Genomic DNA, 25,156 nt, shown 5'->3' with positions numbered 1-25,156 from the left:
GCTTTGGGCCTAAATGGTGACTTAGTGGCTCATTAGCAGCTGCAGAGCTCAGAACACGGTGGAGACTAAAAGGGGAGTGAATATCTGAGCAACGAGACTCCGGTGAACCCATATAGGAGGTTGCATACTCATACAGTCTGTGGGATTTTTGCTCTCTTGGGACCAAAACATGGATTATTGCAATTTCTGCTGCTTAGTTGTGTGGGTTCCACCTCTCCAGAACGCCTCCAGCTTCCGACTACTCCTCCAGCCACGAATCAGAGGATCAGCCCACTGCAAACCAAAAGGGATCTAATAAATAAAATAAGTTACAATGGTTTAGCGTGAGAGAGAATCTCCCTTTACCAGTTGAATATGTGACCAAGAAAGATCTCAAGAAGCTTTTCGCCTCTCAGCATTAGATGCTGACTGAAGGGAATTACCCACAATGGTATTATGGTGAAATAATATGGTAAAAAGCAGCGTAAGCAAGGAGACGTAAAATAAGGTAAACAAGGAGGACGGCGCGCATTGGTTCAGACATATTAAAATGTAATGATACATGTAAAATGTATCCAAATCTAAAATATTCAATTTAGGCATCGAAGCAATTAAAAAAAACAATGAATAAATTACTTCTCATCCTACGAGGAAAGACATTCGAATCAGTTTAAATGTATGAAAAAAACCTTAATAATAAATCCTATTTCTTGATGTCAAAGGGACGGGACACGTGGCAGCAAAGTGCCGTCCCATTCATATTTAAAGCCCTCACAGACACACAGGCGACGTCAGTGGAGTCCCTGAGGGTTCAGAGTTCATGGTTTAGGGGGGGACGTTGGCATGGGGGTCTCCCTGAGTACGAATAGTTGGCCTGCTGACCAGTGGTAGTAGACCTGCAGGTACACCCATCAGACACGTGGAGCACATCACATCCATTTATATTAGTATAAAAAAAGCTTTAAAGAAATCTTTGTGGTTTTAATTTTGTTTTGAAAAGCTTGTGTCTTTTGTCTTACTTCACACGTTTTAAGGAAATGTGCTTACGGGGCCGTGCAGGCCGTTGGTACCTAGATGGGGGCCAAGTAGCTCGTACCCAGTCACCAGGATGGAGATGTGGTATCTGCACTCTACCGATTACACCTTTGTCGTTATATATTAACATCAAGTGTTCATTGGATTTAGGTTCAACAAAACAAATAGATTTAGAATTGTTATTTGCTGATTTTTATTTATGACTTATTGATATACTTGTTGCTGTTATTAAAGGATTGTTCTTATTTACTGTGGATCGTAAAAGCAAGCAGGTAAACATCTGCGCTGATGATTGGTTGTTGGTGATGACTTTCACACACCCCGACACCTTCCTCGTTTAACCCGACGTGACCTCTTGACCTCACCGATCCCCACCAACGCGTCCAATCTCTCCACCGGAGCTGCAGGTCTGCCGGAGACCGGCCGAGGTCGCTCTGCTCTCTCCCCCCTCTCCCCCTCCCACACGCTACAGTATACAGCAGCTTTTTCCGGTCGGCCAGCCTCAAGTTCCTCTCGAGAACCTCCGGCGTCGGACGCGCAGACCGAGCAGACGTCAGCGGGGGATCCCGGTTCGAGGAACCCCGGGACGGCTCTCTCGCGGCCCGCGGCCCGCCTCCAGCCCTCGGTTGCAGGGGAAGGGCTCCCGACGGCGGTGCAACGTGCCCAGGGAGGAGGAGTGAGTGCAGGGGGGAAGGGGTTGGGGGGGAGAAGGGTCCGGCGGATGGGAGAGACACCGCTCCGTGGTCTCCAGTGCGCGCGCGCCTCCCTCTCTCTCTCTCTCTCTCTCTCTCCGTCTCTGTCTCTCGCCGTTACGCGTCCTCTCCCTCGCCCGGCTGCCCGCCCGACGCGTCCCCGCAGAAGTCTTCCGAGCGGGAGGGACGCGGAGTCCAGTGAGCGGCAAAGCGAGGAGCGGCAGGAGGACACTCAGAGAATGGAAACCCGAGGCCAGCGGCGGGGAGGATTGCGCTGGTGTGCTGCCTGAAGCATCTGGAAAGGATAAGCCGAAGATACCCTCTCCCCCTCTCCCCCACACCCCCTTCCACAGAAACCAGGGGACCACTCATCCCATTTCAGGGGTTCCTGCTCCAGAGTGATATCTGCTGTCTTTTGGTTGTCCACTTCTATCTCGTGCCTGCTGTGATTCGGAAGGACCGTTTCCTCCCGTCCCCGGTGGCGTGGACATGTTTGACAATTAGAGCCTTCGCGGATTAAAGGGATTTTAACGGACAGGCATCCTGGCATCCTCCCACACACCAGTGATCCTGTGAGGTGTGCGCGTAGCTATGCAGTGAAGATGTGTGCAGCCAGGTTCAGCGGCTGCCACAACGGCTGTGCCGAGGGGGCCGCCGGCGGTCCCGCGGGGTCTCCGGGTCCGGCCACAGCATCCCGGGCGCTGGACTGGACGGAGGCCGGCCCGCGCATCCTCCACAGCCTCGAGATGGGGACAGTGATGACCCTCTTCTACCAGAAGAAGTCCCAGAGGCCCGAGAGGAGAACCTTCCAGATAAAGCAAGACATGCGGCAGATAGTGTGGGGACGAAACCCTGAGAAAGTAGAAGGAGAGGGTGAGTATTGATTTAGAGGGTGAGGACTGAGTGGACCTACTGGGCTCAAAGTTCATGGGAGAGAAGGGGACATCCGTGGTGCGTTTCAGTCACATGCATCATGTTCACACTTTTATATTCTTCACATCCTTCACTTCATGGATGCAGATTTAGTATCTAAAGATGGTCCCAACCTTTTGGCTTGTGGCCCCTTAAACAAATACAACCTCCTCTTCATCACAGGTTGGTGGAACCAAAGAAAAACGCTCTTTCGCAGATTGTTTTTATCACTGAACTAATCCCCAAAAGTATTTATTTAATATTAGATAAAAACATATTATGACCCCACGTGGAGGACGACTGTATGAGGTCAATATTTCACCACCACAAACAATGACGCCATTGATGCCCATTGTTGTAGCGTGGCAGCAGACGTTCCACAGGTTTAGAACTCTGCATTTGCTACACACTGTTAGGTGTCCGTTGGAAAAAGCATTTTGTCTGAACTGACCCTTTTAAAACAAGGACTGAATATAAAACATCTAAACTCTTTTAGCGTCGGCCAAAATGTTTCTATTGGAAGGAGAACTGCTTCGTATCGACCGTTTGTTTTGACTGCGCGACTCAGTCTTGTTTCTCAGACATTTGGTCCAATACTTTCCTTATTAAATCAGAATTTTAGACTTTCTCTTAATTAGGCATTGCGCTCTCATTGCTCCTTGTGTATCACATATCAATACACTTTCAACGAAAGATTATCTGGTTTATTTAATAAATTTGGCATAATCTTTGCCGATGACACACTGAAATGAATCAACATGACAGCTGAGTGAACTCCATCCTCTGTTGAGGTTGAAACTTAAAGAAAGGACTTGTTAGGTCTTGGTGGACCTAGTCCGTGTATCCTATTGTCTGACCTGGGGTAGGATTCCTTGCAGTGTCTGTCAGCACCGGGGAGAACTCGCTGCCTTCTGTCTGCCACGTGCGATTGTAACTCCAGGACTCGATGGGAGCGCCGTGCAGGAAAAAGAAGTGGCGAGGCCCCCGTGAGAGACGAATAGCTTTACTGCCGTCATCCCGCTCAGGGGAATTCTTTCAGTCCCCAGTTGAGAAGACAGTGGACGGTGGAGGGAAACGTCTTCGGCCCGTTGGGCATCACAACGGAATCAAACAGTTAAAGAAACACGGAGATGGAGGACGAAGAAGCTGCCGGAGGATCACGTCCCGAAACACGCGAGTGTCAACAGTGTTACGACGACGTGACCCGTGTCTTATTGCACGTAACAATCCCACAGAACTGGTGTCGACTGGTGGAAGACGTTCAGTTGCTCCTGTTCTTTATCTATGTGTGTTATCCTCCCAAGGCCGCTGCATCTGCAGTAACCCCCCCCCCCCCCAAACCCCCATTCTCTGAACGCTTGTGGCAGCTGCACAGATGTAGGTGTTGTTTCTGCTCGGGGGGTAGGGAGGAGAGGGAGGGGGGACTTATTAGACTATTATCCGTAGTCATAAAGCCCCCGCATATGCAAAGGACAACACCCACACCACCTCTGCGCTCATAACCCGCCAGCGGCCCTTTAAAAAAAAAAGAAAAAGAGAGCGCCCCCCCTCTGGAGAAACACAGCGGCACATTCCAGGAGCTCAGCAGGTCTCTCCTTCACTTGATCTCCCACAGCTCCATCGCTCAGCGACCCTCGTATTCCTCCCACCCCTCCCACCCGTCTTCCTCCCCCAGCGGTCCTCTCCCGGTTTCCTCCCTCCACTAAAACGCCCTTTATCATCTGTTTGCTTTCGCTTTCAATCTGAAGTCCAGGTTAATAATCCGATTCTTTTGTTCTGAGAAATCCAACTCATATTTATCTAAATGACCCCATCGCTCTGTCTAGTCCCCCCCCCTCCCCCTCCCCCGCTCCCCCCTTTCTCTCCTGATTTTCCTTCCTGTGTTTTTGTTGCCTGTTTGTTTTTTTTCTCCTGGCGTTTGCCTGAACATAAAGTCTCTCCCTCGGCCGCGCTGTTTGTCTTTGACACGAGCGCCTTGGCAAACAGCGGAGGTATTAAAGCGCGAGGAACAGGAAGCGTGGGGTTATCGGGGAGGGTCTTGCTTCCCGTCTCCAATCGAAGGACTGGCTGGCTGCAGGGGAACAAAAGGTCCAGCATCTTCTGCAGGAAGCAAAGACATGGACCACAAAATGAGGCGCTGCTTCGTTAGCTCGCGCCGAGTGAGATTACAGCTGCATCGCTGTGTGCGATACTGATACCGCCCTTTTGTTTAATTGGTTTTTAATTCCTACCTGCATTGGATCAGCCTCCCTTTGCTCCAAACTTGTAGCTGCTTTGCGTTGCCACTAAAACTGTCACTTATTCACAAATCAAAGTTCAGCATTAGTTAGTTTTACTGAGATGTCAACGGGGTTAGAAGTCCTTACAGTTCAACCCTCCCCCTCTAGTCATCACTAGTCATTTACTTTTTCCTTTGTCCATTTTATGACCCGCCCTCGTGCTTATTTCCCATTCTCGTCTCCCGTAGTTTTGCTTCCCTGTGATTTATAAACTCCCAAGTAGACGTCTGCCATCTGGTCGGGGGTGATGTCACCAGCTGCACCAAGAGCAGTTTGTTTCACTGGAAATGCACTGCAATTATCCACGGCTGGTGGTTTCAGGTCAGCAGTGCACCCAAACTCATGGTGCGTTCAGGGTGCTTTCATTCAGCGAAGGCATCGAGCTCACCGAAGACTGATAGACGCTTAGTTTTGCCAAGTTCTCTGACAATGATTCCTGAGTTTCTTTCTTTGTGTGAGACCGCTGGCAGTATCTTCTACTCTGATGTGTCTCCAGTTGGCCCACGGTGTGACTTCCTCCGACCGACTCTTTGAAGAAGCCCTGTGTGTCTTTATCACCACCATGCACCAGTGTTGAAGGCCACAGCCGGAGACATCATGCCTCGTGTGTGTGTGTGTGTGTATCTGCTGACCTATCGGCGTGTGTAACTTACCAACGTCTTTGGATTCTCGAGTTTCAGCAACAGCACTGAACATAAACATGTTATCCAAAAGTGCATTTGTTTTTCTATTTGGTTGCATTCATCAGATGTGTGTGTGTAACACAACGCGGCCATGAAACTATCACAACGATCAACCTTCAAGGTTTTCCCTCCTCCTTGAAAACAGCTGCCTCGGCTTTATTTAAGAGGGAGTCATCCACTCTCATCCAGCAAGATAAAGTGTTGAGATATCGTTTTTGACAGGAAATATCCATTCAGAATTGCTTTGAGCAGATGAATGTTTTGGAATATTCAGTTTTATGGGATCTGCGGTTGTGAATGGCAATATAGTTGGATAGATTTGTGTCCAGATGCGCTGCAGCTTTTTCCCCCTCTGAAGCTCTGCAACCAGAAGATTTTTTTTTTTCTCCAATTAAAGAATGTCAACAGATCCTTTGAAAAACGCCAAAAACCAACTTCCTGTCTGTGGCTCTTAGCCCCGAGCCCATTGGTTACTAATGAAGAGAAAACCCTAGCTCAGCTACATCCTATCCCTGGTTGGCTCTCATTACACATGACTTAACGGGACGAAACAGTCCATTTGTTGTGAATTAGTTTCAGATGCAGATTACAGCTCGTTTGGCGCTCTGGCGGGTGTACGTGTTGGTACATACAGTACATTCATGGGCTGCTTGGTCTTTTGCAAAAGTGGGATTTGTTGACTATAAGAGGAATATAGAACGTCATAGGAGATGTATGCTTTAAGGCGCTGTGCTGCAGGAAAGTACAACGTTAGTTCAAAGTGCTGCCGAAATTTCACTCCATAAGCGCAAAAAAACAGATCACGTCATCCGTGGGCAAGAACTCAGTCAGATTCGGTTACGCGTTCTTCTGCTTCTTCCAGCTCCGAACCCCCGTCCGACTAAATCATGCACACAGTTCCATCCGAAGATAACGGACTTTCTCTCTTAATCTGATGCCAAACACGCTCCCCGTCGTCTGCACATGCAGGAGGCTCAGATAGGAACCAGATCTCTTGGCTCCTTCATTCAGGATTGTATACAACCTGCTGAGGGACGACAGAGAGCAGCAGCAGACGCTCCGGCTGCTTCTACCTGCTGGGGGGGGGGGGGTGAACCCTCGCGTACGAACCCTCTCTGTTCTCTTATAATATTCCTGTTTGCTTTTGCGTGGAAGAAAATAGCACGGAGGCTTACAAGAGGTGCATTCAGTTCAATTGTGTGCATGTGCTGTGTGGAGGCCTGTGTTTGGTGTGTGAATGCCAGAGCATCTATGAGAGCACGGTTCTGTGTGTTTGCACAAGACGTCTGCTGTGTCAATACGTTCTCCTCGGCGGGCGCGTCGGCTGCTGCAGGTGTCGAAGCAGAGTTTACATCAGACTCTGTGGTCAGTCGCCCGACTCGTCCGCCCCGTTAACCCTCCCGCTGCAACTCGGGCTCTCAGTCACTTTCCATTTGTGCGAGTGTGTGTGTGCGTGTGTGGATTACTTGTTGAATGTAGAAATGATTCGATTGAACCTGCAGATTTGAACACTTTCAGTGCTGAGTTTTTAAGAAGTAAGAAAAGAAATGAAATGATGAGGCAAAGCTTGAGCTGGAAACGTCCTCGTTGAACAGATGACAAACAAAGCTTAATCATCCTTAAAGCGCTGGCACACCAAACACATGGCTACTGGGATAACCTGCCACACTTGTGCTGTAATCTATACAAATCCTCCTTGATAAAAACTTTATAGTGTTATTTGAATGTCGTGTCAATGCACCGTTAAGGAACAACCACCTTAAATAAAGATGCTTGACAAGGTTTTATCTAGAATCCTGTCACACAAACATTTTAGTTTACTATTTTCAAAACCGTTTTAGGACAAAAAATGTATTTGGAGCTCTATTTCTACTGGTGCAGCATTGACAGAATACATCTGTACATCTTCAGGCAAAACAAGAAATATATCTGGGTAGAAAAATAACTCGATTTGGTCTGCGTATTTCAGCCAAAGGTTCCCCGCTGCGATGTGCTGCACGTGAAAGTCATCGTTGCCGTTAGTGACGATGCAAAGCGCTGACGATTACTCATCCTGCATCCGGATGGACAGACGAGTCTTTGAACAATTCAGAAGTACTTTTAAAACTGATACATTTTGTATTTTTATTTTATTTCATTTTTATATTTTTTTTGTTTCACCCCCTAAAGTGACCGACTCCATCGAGGTTTGAAGGGACTTCTGCCTTTTTTTCTAAAACAGTGTCTGTTTTTTTGCCTGCTGTTGAGAAGCTCTTCAGACTTTTGGAGCATCCGACAGCTGAAATGTTTGTCCGTCTGTTTTTTGGCTTCGTGGACTTGCGCACGCACACACACACACACACACACACACACACACACACACACACACACACACACACACAGTACATTCGTTGAGCTCTCCGGCAGCACATTTCTGTGTGTTTGGCAGGGACGCGAACAACGTGCCAAACTGTGATTCATGGTTGTGTGCATATTTGTGTTCATGCAACACTATCCTTCCTTCCTTCCTTCCTTCCTTCCTTCCTGCCTCCTCCAGTGGACATACGAGAGATCCGGGAGCTGCGGTTGGGGAAAGGCTCCCGTGATTTTGAGCGCTACCCGGAGGAGGCCCGTAAACTTGACACCGCCCACTGCTTCATCGTGCTCTACGGCCTGGAGTTTCGCCTCAAGACGCTCAGCGTGGCCGGTCAGTGTGCAGAGAAACCTGTGTGTGTGTGTGTGTGCGTGTGTGTGCGTGTGTGTGTGAGCAAGTGATTCCCAATTTAACTTTTAACTGCTACTCTCTACAATCTTTTGCTTATCACTCTCAGAAGTTTTCTGTGTTTTCCGCATGTTTCAAGGACACATTTATTTGTTGTTTTACAACGATGAAATGAAAACTGAAGCCCTGACACACGAGGAAAAGTCCTGATACAAGTATGTACCGAGAGCTCTCGGGTCAGAGAGGGTGTTTGTAGTGTTTACCAGGAAGGTCCGTCTCTGTTCCTTTTGTTTTTTCCGTGATGAGAGTTACTGTAGTCATGTGTGGAATGATTCAATGTGTGTGTGTGTGTGTGTGTGTGTGTGTGTGTGTGTGTGGAATGAGAGATGATTCGCACTATTCATTCATTCCTTTGCTGATATTACTATATTCACAAACCATAATGAAGATGCAGAGCCAATGCATTTGAACTGACACTTGAAGGTTTCAAAATAAACACGAGTCTTTCCGCTGCTTGTGCCCCAAACAACGACCCCTTTGTTTGTCTCGTGTCTTTGCAGCCTTCAGCGAAGAGGAGGTCAACATGTGGATCACTGGGCTCAACTGGCTGATGATGGACACTCAGAGAGCTCCCGCACCACAGCAGATTGACAGGTGCGTTCCACTGTTTCAGACTCAAAGGACTTATTGGTCGATAATGGACACTGACCTGAGGTACGTTTAAAGGTTTAAAAGAAGCCAGCGGTGGAACAAGTAGTGGATCGATTTGATTTGAGACACTTCAATATTCAAACAATGAATCAAGTTTTGAAAACCGAGAGTTAAACCTGCATCCCTGCATGTAACGTATTAGTGTGTTCACGAGTGACCCAGCACCGTCCTTCCACCGCCTACATGTGATGAAATGAGAGGCAGTGACCAGGTGGGAGAGGGAGGTGCTGCCCGGAGGAGACGACAAACATTTGTTTTGGGGATGAAAATGTTGACTCTAGATGAACGTGCGCGGGCAGTTGTGGCTTCTGTGGTGCGGGCAGGAGAATAGAAGGTGGCTGTCGACATAACGAGAGCAGTATATGTTTGGAAAAGGTCGGAGGAAATTAAATAGCTAATTTGGTCTCTCGACTCCTGGGTTGGACCCAGGTTGGACAAATACGCCGTCTGTGTAAAGTAAATTCTCTGTTTTAAGTCAAACTAAAATTGGAATTCTCCTCACTTAATAACACATAGATTATAAGATACAGATTATTTTAAGTTAAAGGGCCAGTGTGTAGAAATGTGAGTAGATAGCATTAAGTGTGCTTTCATAAGTGCATCATCAGCTGAAAATAAGGGTGGTATTTTCATTGAGCTAAAATAAGGACGCGTGCCTTAAACATACATCCTATTTTCATCAGTGGAAAAAACAAGCGTGTGAGATGATGACCTCACTTCTCATTTGATTTCATCCCTCAGTAAACATTGTAAGAATTTGAGTTTTTGGTCTCAAAAGCTGTAGTTTTAGTAAAACGAGACCGATGTGTTTTTGTGGTAATGTGGTATGAAAAGTGTCCCCTTTCTCTTCATGTCCCCCCCCCCCTCCCCACACACACACCCACACACCGCTGTAGGTGGCTGAGGAAGCAGTTTGAAGCCATGGACCGGACCCACGAGGGCAGGTGGGTGACTCGCCGCAATCACATCTCCCTCAGCCGCCCGTGACGGGTGCTCGCTGGCCGCTCCGTCGCGGCAGGTGGCACGTGGCGGTGAAACCCGATCCGGATGTTATGACACAATGTGTCACGCCCCCTGTCAGGGGTCTGCAATGACCTCAACCTCCACGCACATCCACACCCACGTCCGCGCACGTCTCACGCCGGCTTTCTCTCATGCTCGCGTTAATAAAATCCCAGCTTCTGTTTTGGGTGGAAGCCGCCGCAGGACAAACAGCCTGCCGCTGCCTGATAAGGAGCAGGAAGTGATGCGATGGGCCGGGAGAGGGCAACTTCCTGTCTCCTGTGAAAATAGTAACAGTAGCTAGACAGAGGGAGCAAAAAGCCCTGGCAGTGATTGCGGGCGTTGACCCCAGCAGATCGTCCCAGCGCGTTGACCCGGATCATTTTTCTACCTGCCTCTCGCCTTCTTCCCCGGTCGCATGTGTTTTGTTAATCAGTAAAAGTCATTATCCATGTGTTGTTTGTCCTAAAAAAGAAAAAAGAAAGGATTGTTGAGGTAAAGACATTAGCAACGCCACAGAAGAAGCTGCAACAACATATGTGCGAATACGCTCTGTAATTGATTAAAAAACTAAGCCTGTTAAAGAGCTGTGCCATTGGTGTACATGTTATCTACAGAGGGAGTTTGCCCCGTTGGCAAGTGTTATTCTTCACCGTGGAAACAGCTAATCTCTTGAGCCACCGTGGACGTGGACGTGCTCAGGAGAAAATGGAAACATTTCATTGAAACCCTCTGACGGCTGCTGGAGAGGGTGTGACATCATAAAACAGCTGCTGAATGCACCACAACAGCGTTTTGTTAACATCCGTTAAGCTCAACAAACTCCATTTCTATAATTAAACTCGTTGTTAATATGAGGGTATTGAGGTTCTGAGGAGTTGGTGCTGGAGAATGCCATCCTGTAAGTGGTCATCTGTAGGCAGCTTTCCTCTGCGTCCAGGACAAGACGTTTCACCTTCTAACCTCGGAGTCCTCGCTCTCCGCCTGCGAATGTGCGAATCCTCCCGTTGACTTTGGCGCTTTGAAGCAAAGAGCGCCATCTCCTGGTTCTCTTTTGCGCGCTGTGTTTCCTTTGAACCTTCCCTCGCTTGTGTCTTGTTCCAGCATCACGGTGAAGGACGTGAAAGGTCTGCTGCCTCAGGTCAACTACAGAGTGCCCAACACGCGCTTCCTCAAGGACAAGCTGCAGGTCAGAGCCAAAGTAAAGAGTCGCATTCATGTGAAACGTCTTTCATTTTATTTCCCCTGAGCCGCTCCGATCGACTCTCCTTCTCCCTGTTCACAAAGGAGGTGGAGGCCAGGAGCGACTTGTCGTACCCCAACTTCTCCCAGCTCTACAGAACGCTGATGTTCGACGCTCAGAAGACTGTGAGTGTTTGGAAGAAGTACTAAAAACCTTTCGCTCACATAAAAGCAGTTGCGTCGCAGTGGGAGAAAAGGGCCGTATGCTTATTGCACTGCGTACGTTGATGCCTAACGTAGTATTTTTACATATATTATCTTACTGTTCCTCCCGGCCATTGCTTTCACACTCATGCTCCAAAACGGGAGGGTGGTTTTTGCCATTTGACTGTAGTGAATCAGTCGCTTAATCGCAGCGATCATCAACGTTGCCTTTTCCCCTTTTGTCACTTAATCTGCGATCACGCTGCATTACAGAGCTGCAGCCGTAATCTAATTTTGACCGATAGGATTGCAGACAACTGGAAACAGTGGTTGACATTTCTACACGGATCAAAATGATTAGCTGTGACTTTGCATGCTCTCCTGCATTCTGTAAACGTTCTGGTTTTGAGCAGCAACAACTTGCTGCTATTCATTTTGGGAACACTGGATGAAAGCAGTAATATTTGAGGCTCTTTTTAATGAAACACACAGCCAGTAACATCCACCATCAGATGTAATTCCCTCTGAAATGGAGTTCTGGACGAGTTAAAGTACAGTTTATCTACATCCGACTCGTTCCTCCCTTGTTTCTGTTCCCAGATTATTGAGCAGCTGGAGCTCTCCTTCCCACTGCGGTGAGTGCTTCCTCTTCCTCGGTGTCCGCTCCCTGGTCTTCACCTCCCCCACTCTTCTACCTTTTACCTGTCCGCACACCTTTCTCTAACCTTCACTCCCGCTGCGTGACGCGTTGTTTGCAGGAACGTTGATCGCCCGGAGCTTTGTCAGATCTCCCTCTACGACTTCCAGAAGTTTTTACAGATGGACCAGAAGGTACGGAAGCGGATTCGCCGGCCCGTCACCGCCCACACGCCGACGATGCTCTCTTAACAGCTGCTCTGTGCTCACTTTCTTCCTCCGGGTTGGTCTCAGGAGTCCTGGGCAGCGGACCTGAGTCGCGTCAGAGAGTTCCTCGCGGGGTACACGAGGGGCGGACCGCAGCCGGAGCCCATGCTGCAACTTGACGAGGTAAAGAGCCGAGAGCCGACTGTAAAAAAAAAAAAAAAAAAGCCGTGGCCGTTTCTTTCCCCTGTGTGATCACTTTGCTTTGTTTTCCAGTTCCTGACGTTCCTGTTCTCTAAAGAGAATTCGGTGTGTGACCCTCGGCTGTCGCCTGTCGTTGCCGACGACATGAAAAGGCCGCTGTCTCAGTACTGGATCTCCTCTTCACACAACACGTAGGTCATCCGTGTCTCAAATCTAGCGCTACGCGAGACGGCAAATCTTACATTTCCACTAACAGCATTGTACATTTCCCCTTTTAAACTTGTTTCCACGTTGTCTTCTGCTCAGCTACCTGACAGGTGACCAGTTTTCCAGCGAGTCCTCTCTGGAAGCCTACGCCCGCTGCCTCAGGATGGGCTGCCGCTGCATCGAACGTAACCCTCTGCTGCATTTCATTCCAACCAACGAGATAATGACACTTCCTTAGATACTGGCCGCGTGTGGAACGGCTAAACACTTGTGTTCCTTTCTGTTTTCCGACCTCAGTGGACTGTTGGGACGGACCTGACGACCTGCCGATCATCTACCACGGTCACACGTTGACCTCCAAGATCAAGTTCCTGGACGTGCTGCACACCATCAAAGAACAAGCCTTCGTCACGTCAGAGTAAGCTTTTTACGTTCCGTCGGTGAAAGTGAAACAACCGCCGGAGATCAACGCCGTTTGTGTTTGCGCAGCTACCCCGTGATCCTGTCCATCGAGGACCACTGCAGCGTGGTCCAGCAGAGGAACATGGCCACGCACTTCAAGAAGGTGTTTGGAGATCTGCTGCTCACCAAGCCGGTCGATAACAACGCGGAGGAGCTCCCCTCGCCGTACCAGCTCCGCAGGAAGATCCTCATCAAGGTACACAAACCAAACGCACACCTCAAAGGGCCTTTAGGAAGATCTGGCCACTGACGATGCCCCCACATCGGACAGCGCCGCTCAAGCTTCATCCCTGTTGTCGCAGCACAAGAAGCTGGTCGAGGGCACGCTGTACGAAGAGGTGTCTTCAGCCAGCTACTCGGAGAACGACATCAGCGACTCGCTGAAGAACGGCATCCTTTACCTGGAAGACCCCATCGACCACGTGCGTGTGCATCGGTTGTTGTTCCGCACCGCGCGTACGGCGCCCGCTGCGTGGTCGTTGCTGAACGGGTGTTTTTGTGTGACTCACAGACGTGGACGCCGCACTATTTCGTCCTGACCAGTAATAAGATTTACTACTCAGAGGAGACGTCCCACTACCAGACGGCCGAGGAAGAGGAGGAGGAGGACGAAGGAAGAGAGGTGGGGCAGACGGTTATGTTCAATAAAGGACGAAGTGAAGTATTACTCGGAGGGGGGGCGATGACGCTTAATTGCCCTTTGCTGTATTTGGTCAGGAGTGTAACAATAACGAGCAGCACTGTGCGGAGCGCTGGTTCCACGGGAAGCTGGGTGGAGGTCGCGACGGTCGGCAGGTGGCTGAGAAGCTCCTGCAGGAGTACTGCGAGGGCGGGGCCAAAGACGGCACCTTCCTGGTCCGGGAGAGCGAGACGTTTGTCGGAGACTACACCCTTTCGTTCTGGTCGGTAATATTTAACAGGACGTCTCTGTAAAAGTAAAAGTGACCTCTCTTTTTTACAGTGGAGTACAGAAGCCCACCTGTAATCATATGGACAAATAGAATACTCATAGTATTGAAGAATCTATCAAAGAATGGGTAAAAATAACCAGGGTACAATATTTGTATTTCCGCCATGGAAAAAAGGCCCACCTAATTTACAGATAAATACCGTAATATTGATCATATTCGTTCATCATCAATCATTTATTAAAATATTGATAGTTTTTGTCATTTTTTCCATTCTTCTGTTCAGCCGCCCAGAGTTTTGTGCCAGATTGGCGCTTTTAACGCCCCCGCATGCCCCCCCCCCCCCCCCCCCTCCCCCTCTCTCTCCAGGCGCTCCGGGCGCGTCCAGCACTGCAGGATCCATTCCCGCCAGGAGTCCGGCTCCACCCGCTTCTACCTGACTGACAACCTGGTGTTCGACAGCCTCTACCGCCTCATCTGCCACTACAGAGACACGCCTCTGCGCTGCAACGAGTTCGAGATGAGGCTGGGGGGCCCCGTGCCTCAGCCCAACGCCCACGAGAGCCGAGAGTAAGGGGCCCGAAGACAGGTCACACCTCGTCTGTCAGATGCGAGTGAAGGTGGGCGAGAGGCAGTGAATTGACCGGGCGTTGTGCCCTCCAGGTGGTACCACTCCAGTCTGTCCCGTGTCCAGGCGGAGCACATGCTGATGCGCGTCCCCAGGGACGGAGCTTTCCTGGTGCGAAAACGCAGCGAAAACCACTCCTACGCCATCTCCTTCAGGTAGAAGAAGCCTGTTCATTCTGAAAAAAAAACGCCTAAAGCGTTTCGTCTCTATGGCTGTCGTGACGAGTCGTCCCTCCCGCGTCCGTCTCCCCGCAGGGCGGAGGGGAAGATCAAACACTGTCGCATTCAGCAGGAAGGCCGTCTCTTCATGTTGGGCAGCTCGGCGGAGTTCGAGAGTCTCGTCGACCTCGTGAGCTACTATGAGAAACATCCTCTGTACCGCAAGATGAGGCTGCGGTACCCCATCAACGAGGACACGCTGGACCGCATGGGCACCGCCGTGAGTTTACGTTACGGCTGTCGGGTTCACAAATGAACATGCATTTGTGCTTTTATTATTCAATGGCATTCTGGACCCGGACAATTCTCTTCTGGTCGACATGACGTATTTCATTGTATTAAATCAAACAGCTGATTGAGTCAAATAACGGGAGTATAGACTGCAGCAGTAACGCTTCCTTGCGGTGTATCTCTCAGGAGCTCGACTACGGGGCTTTGTATGAGGTCCGCAGCCCTCATTTCTATGTGGAGGCCAATAAGATGCCCTCAGCACGGGTAAGTGAGACCTTTTTGTACAGTTGGGCCACACTTTTAAGGCTTGACTTATTCAACGATTACCATCTTTATTATATCATTTAGTAAATGGATCATCCTGTAAGGTAATATGGAAAGACTTTGTTAGAATTGTTAGAAGTGAAACTACACAACCCATAGCAGAAAAAAATAAATGCGCTCCCCCCAAGTGGTTGTATCTCAAACTGCGCTGTGTGGCGGAGAGAGTGACGAGGGTGTCGTCCCGTGCTGCGTTTCAGTGCACAGTCAAAGCGCTGTACGACTATCGAGCTCAGAGGGAGGACGAGCTGTGTTTCCCCAAGCAGGCGCTGGTCACCAACGTGGACAAGCAGGAGGGCAGCTGGTGAGTAAGCCCCCCAATGGCGCCGCGTGGCCTCCTTCACAATGAGAGCAGCCCGCCGTCAACGCTTTCTGCGTCCTCAGGTGGCGAGGTGACTACGGAGGGAAGAAACAGCTGTGGTTCCCCGCCAACTACGTGGAGGAGGTTCCCAGTTCTCCCACCAGGGAGATGGATGACGCAGTGAGTTGGGATCCTTCAGTCATGTGATCTGCTCGTTTTTATCCAATTACATGTTGCACGTGTGTATTTCTTGCCGTGTCAGTCCACGGAGAATAGTCCTCTTGGAACATTCCTGAAGGGCTTCATCGACGTGCCCACCTGCCATGTCGGTGAGTCCCGACGAACAGACACCAGGTTAGCGCCTAGTTCTTCAAAACCGCCACCCCCCCCCCGCCCACACACAGAGCTTTGTCTCCCTGCGTGTGTCCAGTGGTGCATAAGGACGGGAAGAACTCGCGCCCCCACGTGTTCACCATCCACTCCCAGCAGCTGTCGTCCCACCCGGTTCAGACCCTGGATGTGGCGGCCGACAGCGCGGAGGACGTGACCAGCTGGGTCGGCAAGATCAGGGCGGCGGCGCAGAACGCCGACGCGCGGGTCAGTGCGAGCCAAGTGATGCTGAACTAGATTCTGTATGGCCAGACGAATCAGATGTTTGACCAGCTCCCTCAGGAGGAACTAATAATGAAATATTGCCCCCCCCCCTCCATGGAGATAGATGCAGGAGGAGAAGCAAATGGAGAGGAGGAAGAAGATCGCGGTGGAGCTGTCGGAGCTCGTGATCTACTGCAGACCCGTCCCGTTCAACGAGGACAGTAAGGACCACATCGCTCTCTCGCCGCCTCGCGCCTCGCTTTTTCCCCGTTAGGTTTTGTCTTTGACCTCTTTTGGGGGGGGATTCGCTGCTGCTCGTAGAGATCGGGACGGAGCGGGCATGGTACCGGGACATGTCCTCCTTCCCGGAGACCAAGGCGGAGAAGTTTGCCACCCGCAGCAAAGGGAAACGCTTCCTGCAGTACAATCGGCGTCAGCTCTCCAGGGTTTACCCCAGAGGGCAGAGGCTGGACTCCTCAAACTACGACCCGCTCTCCATGTGGCTCTGTGGCTCCCAGCTGGTCGCACTCAACTTCCAGACCCCAGGTCAGTGTGCGAGTGTGCGTGCACTTTTACACAAAAGGTCGAAGCAAGTACACATAGAAGTGACAGAGAATAGAATCAAAATACTCCAGATTGTGCTAAATATACAGATAAATAGATCATGAATAAATGTGACTGTGTGTGTGTGTAGATAAACCCATGCAGCTGAACCAGGCCCTGTTCATGCTGGGAGGGGCCAGTGGCTTCGTCCCACAGCCCGACGTCATGAGGGACGAGGCCTTCGACCCTTTCGACAAGGACACGTTACGCGTGGAGCCGATCACCGTCCAGTTGCAGGTCGGATCGGCCGTAGGAGTACAAGTATTTCAAAAGTAGCGAGAATCGTTTCGTATTGACTTTCTTGTGCCGTCTTCCCACGTTCCTCCACTGTCCATGGATCAGGTGCTGGGAGCCCGTCATCTCCCTAAAAACGGCCGCAGCATCGTCTGTCCCTTCGTGGAGGTGGAGATCTGTGGAGCCGACTACGACGGCTGCAAATGCAAGACCGACGTCGTCGGTAAGAAAGCTGCCTGTGAGACACGTGGTGTCCTGTGCTGTGTCCATGTCTCTGTACTGACGCTGCGCTCCTGACCCACCCAGCTGATAACGGACTGAATCCTGTGTGGCTGCAGAAGCAGTTTGTGTTTGACATCCACAACCCCACCTTCTCCTTTCTGCGGTTCACCGTCTTCGAGGAGGACATGTTCAGTGACCCCAACTTCCTGGCACAGGCGACCTACCCGGTGCGTCTGCTACGAACAGGTGAAGAGAAACCCCTGTTTAGCTTTTAGCGCACGGCTAAGTCCCGCCCCTCCGACACACGCCAGCCAATCGTAGAGTCGACCATTAGACCTCTGTGGCTCCACACAGTCAGATGTTCTGGATTTTATCATGGCTTTATCAGCACTTATATGCGTTAGAGAGAAGCAGACAGAATGCTCCCCAATGTGAGTTTATAGGACATCTCCAGCTTGTCCAGCTGATTCTGCAGATACAGGTCATAGTGTAGAGAGGTTGGTAGTTCCATTCATTTCATGAAAGACTATGAAGCCCCCATCTATAGTTGCCGGATGCTGTGATTGGCCATTCTGCATTGGAGGGGTGGGACCCACCGGCCTGATGCTTGGCCAGTACTAATTCATCCAGTCAAAAAAGTTTGAATCAGTTGTGTGATCTGCGGTTTCAGGCTACAGGAGCATCCCGCTTAAGAACAGCTACAGCGAAGAGCTGGAGCTGGCATCGCTTCTGGTCCACGTGGAGATCGTCAATGCAAAGGTACACCGTTGGCTCAGAGAGCGCGACGTGATCCCTCCGCTTCACAACCGACCACTCACACTTGTCCCGCTGCCCCCTCTTTCCCCCCCTCCTCCTCCTCCTCCTCCTCCTCCTCCCTCCCCCCCGCCGTGGCCGCAGGAGGAGGACGATGAGAACATGTACATGACCATCCAGCGTCTGCGGGATCGAACCAGCGAGCTGTCCAACCAGGTGTCCCTCCTGGAGAGGTCGGGCTCAGGGGACCTCGGGTACCAGCAGAGTCTGGAGGAGCTCCGAGCAGCTCAGGACCAACTGAGTGAGCTGGTGGAGGCTCGAAACCACAGGTGATGGATCATACTGGGGGGGTGGGGGAGAGCCCCAGGAGACGGCCTCAGGACACAGCCAGTTAATTATTACATCACGCTCTTTATTATTTATGCCGGAACAATAGATCAGTTATGTTAACCACCCGAAAAGAAGAAAGTCTTGAAGCTGTTCTGTCAGGTTCCGTTTCAAAGCAAATATAAAGATACTAATTTAAAGATTACCAGGAATATTTTCATCCGCTGACTGACGTGTTTGCATGGGGATGACATTGTATTTTATACTCACACAAACACGTCATTTCTGCTTTTCCAGGCTGATGGAGAAGAAAAGAAGAGAGAAACTGAGGCAGCAGGTGACAGCAAAGCGCAGCTAATCCGCCTTCCTACAGTCACAACTGGACTAAAAACCATAAACTGTGAGACACCAGAGCAAAAAGTGACAAACAGAAGCGTCTCATGGACAAAAAATAAATAAAACCTCACATAATGAAGCTATAAAAGCAATCATGGACTTGATGCTGAAACCCATTCAGAGTGAAACAGGTTCTGCTGATGATTTCATGATGACGTACCAGAGTTCTGATCATCATCGGACAGAAAAGTAACCGGCAACCTTTTGGTTTTGCATCGGACTGTTGATCTGAACACAAGACATTTATTATGAAGACATCCAGGAAATAATTAACATTTCATGAACCAAATCAAAACACGGATCATCAATGGAAAGTCTTAATGTGATGAATGTCTGCCACGAGAACAAAAAGTGCTTTTCTGCTTTAAAACAAAAGATGAATTCTGTCAAAGATGAGACGAGAGCAATCAATCAATGTTTTTGATTGATCCCCGTGATTATAACACAGCATTGCACGTGACTAGGGACGTCCCTACTGCACCAAACGGACACTGTTCTAGTGTCTTAATTAAGGATAAAAAGAACTGAACTGTTAGTTATCAAAGTAATGGTATCAAAGACCCGTATAAACCCAAAAGAGGAAGTTTATAGCTTATAAAGTTCACTCTTAATGTGTTTTGGTCTTGAGGGGAAAACTCAGGTAACACAAATGGAACAAAAGGGAGAAAATATCACCCATGTGCCTTTGATATCGCTCTTTGGGACAAGGTCAATTAAAACTTGCACCACCTCTGGAATAGCGAGTCTCCAACCTCCAACCAACCAGCGGATTCTGCTCAGAAAGCTGCTCATGAAATGGGTTTAAAAAGGGTTTTTAGTTCCACGTGAACTCTGACAGCAGAACCTCTCCACCCGGAGGTCAGATGCTCCTTTTCCACCTGGGAGAGCGCTAACTGGATGAGCTGTGAGGAATAAATCCTCACCAGATCGCACCGAGGAGGTCTTTGAACACCTCTTCAAAGGGCTCTGAATGAACTACCCCCCTCGTATCAGATGTTTTCATCTCAGTCAGATGAAGAAGGGCTGTGAATAAAAACGAGTTCCATCATCTGGCTCCAATCAACAGATGCAAATCTACTGGATCTGCATCAAACCACTTCCACGATCTACCCGCTGCATGGCTTCGTATCTATTAACGCCCTCCTGCTCCCGTCGCGTGTCACAATGTATAGAACTTCTTTTATTTATGGAACCAGTGGAGGTCTTGTTTTAATACATAAGCTATGATAATGAACTGCACATTTATTTCAGTGTGACTTTATGTAGAAATGAAGGTTGTGTCCTTTTAAATGTTACCGTGGACACGAACCCTCGTCCCTCAATGCCGCGTTCGCTCTAAGCGGGGACTTCTATGCAAAAGTGCTTTTCTTTGCATGCTGCCATTGTATTTCAGGCTGACGCAAATTTCCACGTAACTATGCCAAATGTCCACTATAAGGACTTTTAAAATGCTATGCAAGTTTCCATTTAATAAAGCTCTTTAATATCCTCCTGTCTGTAATGTCCTTTTGAAACGCGTCCTATACAAAGGCTCCTTTCAAAATATACTCTCATATACTATCTAACATAATATATATTTACATCTATTTGACCATTTTTGGACTTACTATATGACATTTTCATAATCAGGTCAATAACAACATGCAGATTGCCGTTTTTGTGCATTGAACAGCGAGACAGCTGAAGGAGACTCTAGTTACGGATTACTTTGTGTCCACGTAACTCTGCGTAATCCATCATTTTAAGTACAGTACAGACTCTGCTTTTCACATCAGATCAGTTACAGAGTTAAAAATTAAGTTTAAATAAACTGGCGTTTGAGCTAAGATACTGGATAATGATTGTCTCAGTGAAAAACAGCTATTACAAGAAAGGTTTCATACAAAAAGTGACAGACCATCATGTACAGAGCCTGTGTAATTAAACATCATAACGGTGAAATGTTGAGGTCCATTTAACTGAACTGTACTTAAAAAGGGGAACGAGTGACGCTGGAAGTCTCAAATGTTTGTTGATGGAGCTCGAAAAGATTGTTGTTTTCAAAAACCTGTTTGCTGACCGTTATGCAGCAGAACATTAGCATAGATGGTTACTCATTAGACAGGAGAGCTCGGTCAGGCTGCATGAGCCAGAAAGGTGCACATATAACATCTCGCCACTCAGGCGTCTGTTGGATCATCGGCGGTAATTTGAGGTGAAATCTTCAGCAAAACGACGATGAGTTCCCTGCAGCAAGTGAATCCCCGAGTGAGACAAGACATCACACCAGTAAGTGCCAACAGAGTGAGCTTCACTTTCAATGTGTGTGTGTGTGTGTGTGTGTGTGTGCGTGTGTACTGAGGAGGTCAATCTATTTGTTTTGAAAAGTTGCTGTTGGGTAACTACAGATAAACGTGAAAGATCTACTTTCGTCCTTAAGTTAAAATGTGGAGTCGTTGTGCAACTTCCATCAAACCAATGGAATACCCGTTTATCATCATTGGACGTCTGGTGTGTCCTTAACATCTGATTCACACCAAACAATACATTTTTGCACACCGGACAGTTTGAACGTGGAGCAATAGTTTACAAAAGTCGCATTCCCCACAGTTCATGATTTTATGTGTTCTTGTAAAAAAGGATGGTGGTGTGTTTGGTGTTGAACTCATTCATGTGTGGCCCTGCAGGGGGCGCTGAAACCCTTTAAAGAGGTGATTGACGTCAGCGCAGGTGATCCCCACAGAGCGGGATTCAAACCTGTTACATTTGTTCGCCAGGTGAGTTTCAGGTCATTCAAAAAAAAAATGACGGGGGATTTGTGTTTGGATTGTATGTATCCATTTTCAATAAATAAATTAACTTGATTTATGTATATTTGTTGTATTCATTGTGATGGAATATTGACACAATTCTTCTGATCCTCGATTTCTTTCTTCATAATCTGTGTTTTATTTCCACAAACATCTCTGTGCTTCAGTATTCTTGACTTTAATGCGTCAAGCAGCGCACATACACGGTGATCAACATTCCATACATTTTCTCCCGTTGCCCTGAATCCGGCTCACTTCCTCAGGTTTTGGCCGTGTGTCTCCTCCCTCGGCTGCTGGAAGAAGAAAGTCTTCCTCTGGACGTCAGGCGGAGGGCTCAGAGACTCCTGGAGGCCTGTGAGGGAGGAAGTGTGGGTGAGGCACAACGCGTTACTCTTTAAAAAGAAACTTGAATTACCAGCCGTGGACGAATACGGGGGCTTTTGAGCCTAATGTCAGAGTTCTGGTAACATGGTTCTCTCCAATAACTTTATTCAAATGAACCTTTAAGTGCGCGGAAAGCAAAATGTAAATAATAAATGGACAGAATTTTGAGAAGAAATAATAAGAACTGATTATGTCCGACAGAGTGACTTCTCTCCTTTGACCTTTGCAGATCCTCAAATTCAGCCTGTTGTCTTCTTGGAACACGTGGTTTGCATTACAATTCATAAATAATCATCATAGATAGTCATAAATAATCAATTAAGGCTTCCAAAGAAAGGTAGACGGAAAAATAATGACGCAAACCACTTACCACAGGGGTGTCGGGGCAAAGTTAAGCCAGCGACTTGTTGTGTGAAGGTGTTTGTTAAGCTGCTTGCCGGTGGGGAGGAGGAGACCCGGGCAGGCGTGTTGGTCCCGGTGCCCGGCCCACACACCCTGCCGGCTCTTCTGGACCAGGCCCGGGTGACGCTGGCGCCGTACCGGCTGGCCGAGGCCCGGCGCTGGGCCGTGGATCTGGACGAGCTGCACCGAGCTTTAAGGAGCGCTCGGGAGCGTTGCAGACCCAGAGCCGTTTACATCAGCAACCCGGGGAACCCCACAGGTAAAACCACACACAGGAGCCCCCCGTGAAAGCCCCCCCCCCCCCGGGCCTTAGATCACTACGTGCAGGCGGCTGCTTGTGTCTCCCTCAGGTCATGTGCAGGACTGGGAATCGATAGAGGAGGTGATCCGGTTTGCAGCTGCGGAGCGGCTTCTACTGTTGGTTGATGAGGTGATCACAAGCTCCATCTTCAGATTGGGATTCATTACCCGCCGCCCTCTTTGCTCGTCCACCAAATCCCTGTTCTTCTGCGCTGAAGGTGCACCAGGACAGCGTGTATGGACCGGGCCGGGAATTTATTTCCTACAAGAGAGTTCTGTTTGAGATGGGCGGGGAGTACTCGGACACAGTGGAGTTGGTCTCCTTCCACTCTTTAGCCAGCGCCCACATGGGAGAGTGAGTTCTGTGCTCTTGCACATCTTGTATTTTAACAGCATTTTGCAAATGTATTCCAATATTAGTTTGAATTAAAAACAATTTACAACAATGCTCAGTTGTGCAGCTTTGTGCTGCTGGAGCAATCTTGACCCAACGAAGTGAAACCCCGGAATCACCCGTGTGTCTGTGTCCCAGGGACGGCCTGCGGGCGGGATACATGGAGCTGGTCAACGTTGACCCGGAGGTGATGCGTTTCGTTGACACTATGCTGTGTACCGATATCAGCACTCCGGTCACAGGACAGCTGGCTCTGGATCTCATGGTCGACCCACCAAGACCCGGCGAGCTTTCCTTTGACACGTACCGCCAGGTGAGACGTCTGCGGCGCCTCGTCGGGGCAGCAAAAGGTCGATCGGAGGTTCGCTCGGTCAGCGCTCGTTGTCCTGCCTCGTTGGCTCAGACAGACGTTATAGGTAACCGTCCTGTGTTGCAATAGAACTCACAAGACAATGTCTGATCTTTCTTGTTTTTTTCCCAAAGGAGATTCTGCTGACTCGGGCTGTTTTGTCCCAGAACGCTCAGCGAGCTCAGGAGTTCCTGAATGATCTACCAGGGATGAGCTGTCAGCCAGCGATGGGGGGAATCTACCTTTATCCCCGCCTGCACTTACCGCCCGAGATTACAGAGAAGGCCGAGGTGTTGAGTTATTACTTATGAGACGTCATGTAACTAAATGTACTGCTACTAAACGACACTTTCTGCCTGTTTTCATTAGAGTAAATTCTATCTTAAATGATAAACATTACTCTTCAATAAGAAAGTACATTCAAACTGCTTTCCTAGCGCGAGTCACATTGCTTTTTTAGTAAAAAGTACAGTAAATTGATTATATAAAGTTAATTAGCAATGTATAAAATCTCCTTGAAATTCAGCAACTATAGCTCTGAAACAAGGAACTGACAAAGTTATTCTGTCAGTTACAAAAACAAAAAGCCCACTGATAATATTCACATCTTTGCTTTTAGATGTTGAAGGTGCAGGCAGAGGACCTGTATTGTCAGATGTTACTGGAGGAAACGGGTGTGTTTTTAGGAGCCGGCTGTCAGTACGGAGAGACAGCAGCCAACTACCATCTGCGGTGAGAGACGTGACGCTTGGCAGGTTACTCGAGGACGTTTTATCTCCTTGGCGGGAAACATTTACGGCAGAGGTCTTCAACGCAAAATGTTTGGTTGATAAGACCATTTTTTTCCCACAAATTTAAATGTCTTCAAAATCAGAATTGTATTTAAATTCACATGAATCCAACATATTGTAGCAAACGGATGAATTGAAGACGTTATCTTTCAGTCCGTAATAAACACACTCAGCTTCCAGCAGCTCTCAAGCTGAGCACCGGTTCACTCACAGCTCCTTTCATGCCGTTACGTCAGCGCAGGCAGCAGCCAATCAGATCGCGTTGATGCTCACGTCTAAAGAGCGCAAAATGCAAAAATAAAAGATGGCGGATCAAACTCCGTAGGATAGGGGGTCCCTGCTCCACCTCGCCAATCAGGTTGAAGACCCCGGATTTACGGTGTTTCTTTTGTCTCTCAGGTTGTGCGTTCTTGTTCTTCCTGACACCCTGGAGGAGGTCCTGGCTCGCCTCGCCTCTTTCCACCGTCATGGACGCGCTTCCTCGCCCTGAGCGGCCCGCGAAGGACAGAGACAAGGGGAACATTTTAAGACCCACACGCGTAGCCCCTAAGGACGGATCCTTCGCATTTACGGCTCTGTGACTGATTTACACCTTTGAAACATGAAATCATTTCTTCTGCAAACTAAAGAAATTAAATCGTTAAATGTTTCTTCAACATATAGGCTACAATGCATAAAAGCTAAAAAAAAAAATCTAATTTGATATAGTTTAAATAGTTCTTTGTTAGAAAGAAAAATGTTGAAACCGAAAGAGTCAGTGGGATTCATCCCCTGGCGACCATCAATATCTTTACAAATTGGCACTAAATTAAATGTGTTGGGCGGCACGGTGGCGTGGTGGTTAGCACTGTTGCCTCACAGCAAGAAGGTCCTGGGTTCGATTCCGCCCAGTGGCCTTTCTGTGTGGAGTCTGCATGT

At 48.8% G+C, this 25,156-nt stretch overlaps 2 protein-coding genes across 3 annotated transcripts; both read left to right on the top strand.

Moving 5' to 3' along the window:
• The first annotated feature begins 1,482 nt into the window (after window positions 1-1,482).
• On the top strand, window positions 1,483-20,318 carry LOC120823912 (1-phosphatidylinositol 4,5-bisphosphate phosphodiesterase gamma-1). Of its 2 annotated transcripts, none has more exons than XR_013468546.1 (32): window positions 1,483-2,579; window positions 8,117-8,266; window positions 8,842-8,935; window positions 9,889-9,936; window positions 11,099-11,183; window positions 11,282-11,362; window positions 11,981-12,015; window positions 12,139-12,211; window positions 12,311-12,406; window positions 12,497-12,615; window positions 12,731-12,816; window positions 12,929-13,049; window positions 13,121-13,289; window positions 13,396-13,515; window positions 13,605-13,715; window positions 13,811-13,995; window positions 14,371-14,571; window positions 14,665-14,784; window positions 14,884-15,067; window positions 15,265-15,342; window positions 15,600-15,703; window positions 15,784-15,880; window positions 15,963-16,029; window positions 16,131-16,297; window positions 16,419-16,515; window positions 16,616-16,840; window positions 16,989-17,134; window positions 17,240-17,354; window positions 17,470-17,599; window positions 18,024-18,112; window positions 18,251-18,435; window positions 18,731-20,318. XR_013468546.1 is itself a non-coding variant. In XM_078107870.1 (32 exons), the coding sequence occupies exons 1-32, from the start codon at window positions 2,309-2,311 to the stop codon at window positions 18,789-18,791; spliced, it is 3,942 nt and encodes a 1,313-aa protein (XP_077963996.1). In that variant the 5' UTR covers window positions 1,483-2,308; the 3' UTR covers window positions 18,792-20,318. The 2 variants fall into 2 exon arrangements, 1 of the variants encoding a protein (XP_077963996.1); XM_078107870.1 differs by having other exon boundaries at window positions 17,438-17,599.
• Window positions 20,319-20,937: 619 nt separating this feature from the next.
• Window positions 20,938-24,863, top strand: LOC120824075 (alanine aminotransferase 2-like). Its single transcript, XM_078108084.1, has 10 exons — window positions 20,938-21,097; window positions 21,496-21,585; window positions 21,882-22,013; window positions 22,303-22,663; window positions 22,755-22,834; window positions 22,923-23,059; window positions 23,237-23,411; window positions 23,582-23,737; window positions 24,067-24,179; window positions 24,638-24,863. Exons 1-10 carry the CDS (start codon window positions 21,047-21,049, stop codon window positions 24,726-24,728), a joined length of 1,386 nt encoding a protein of 461 aa, XP_077964210.1. The 5' UTR covers window positions 20,938-21,046; the 3' UTR covers window positions 24,729-24,863.
• The last annotated feature ends 293 nt before the right edge of the window (window positions 24,864-25,156 follow it).

The sequence above is a fragment of the Gasterosteus aculeatus genome, chromosome 8, assembly GCF_964276395.1.
Source record: "Gasterosteus aculeatus chromosome 8, fGasAcu3.hap1.1, whole genome shotgun sequence".
Classification (NCBI taxonomy): Eukaryota; Metazoa; Chordata; class Actinopteri; order Perciformes; family Gasterosteidae; genus Gasterosteus; species Gasterosteus aculeatus.
The sequence above is the reverse complement of the archived record's forward strand: the minus strand, read 5'-3'. Positions and strand labels throughout refer to the sequence as shown.

Bases quoted from the DNA above. Each gene is read 5' to 3' on its own strand.
- LOC120823912 (XM_078107870.1), top strand. From the start codon at position 2,309: ATGTGTGCAGCCAGGTTCAGCGGCTGCCACAACGGCTGTGCCGAGGGG. The intron at 8,267-8,841 runs GTCAGTGTGCAG...GTGTCTTTGCAG, and splicing joins CAAGACGCTCAGCGTGGCCG to CCTTCAGCGAAGAGGAGGTC. The intron at 16,298-16,418 runs GTCAGTGCGAGC...CCATGGAGATAG, and splicing joins CGCAGAACGCCGACGCGCGG to ATGCAGGAGGAGAAGCAAAT.
- LOC120824075 (XM_078108084.1), top strand. From the start codon at position 21,047: ATGAGTTCCCTGCAGCAAGTGAATCCCCGAGTGAGACAAGACATCACA. The intron at 22,014-22,302 runs TAAAAAGAAACT...TAATCATCATAG, and splicing joins AGGCACAACGCGTTACTCTT to ATAGTCATAAATAATCAATT. The intron at 22,835-22,922 runs GTGATCACAAGC...TCTGCGCTGAAG, and splicing joins TTCTACTGTTGGTTGATGAG to GTGCACCAGGACAGCGTGTA.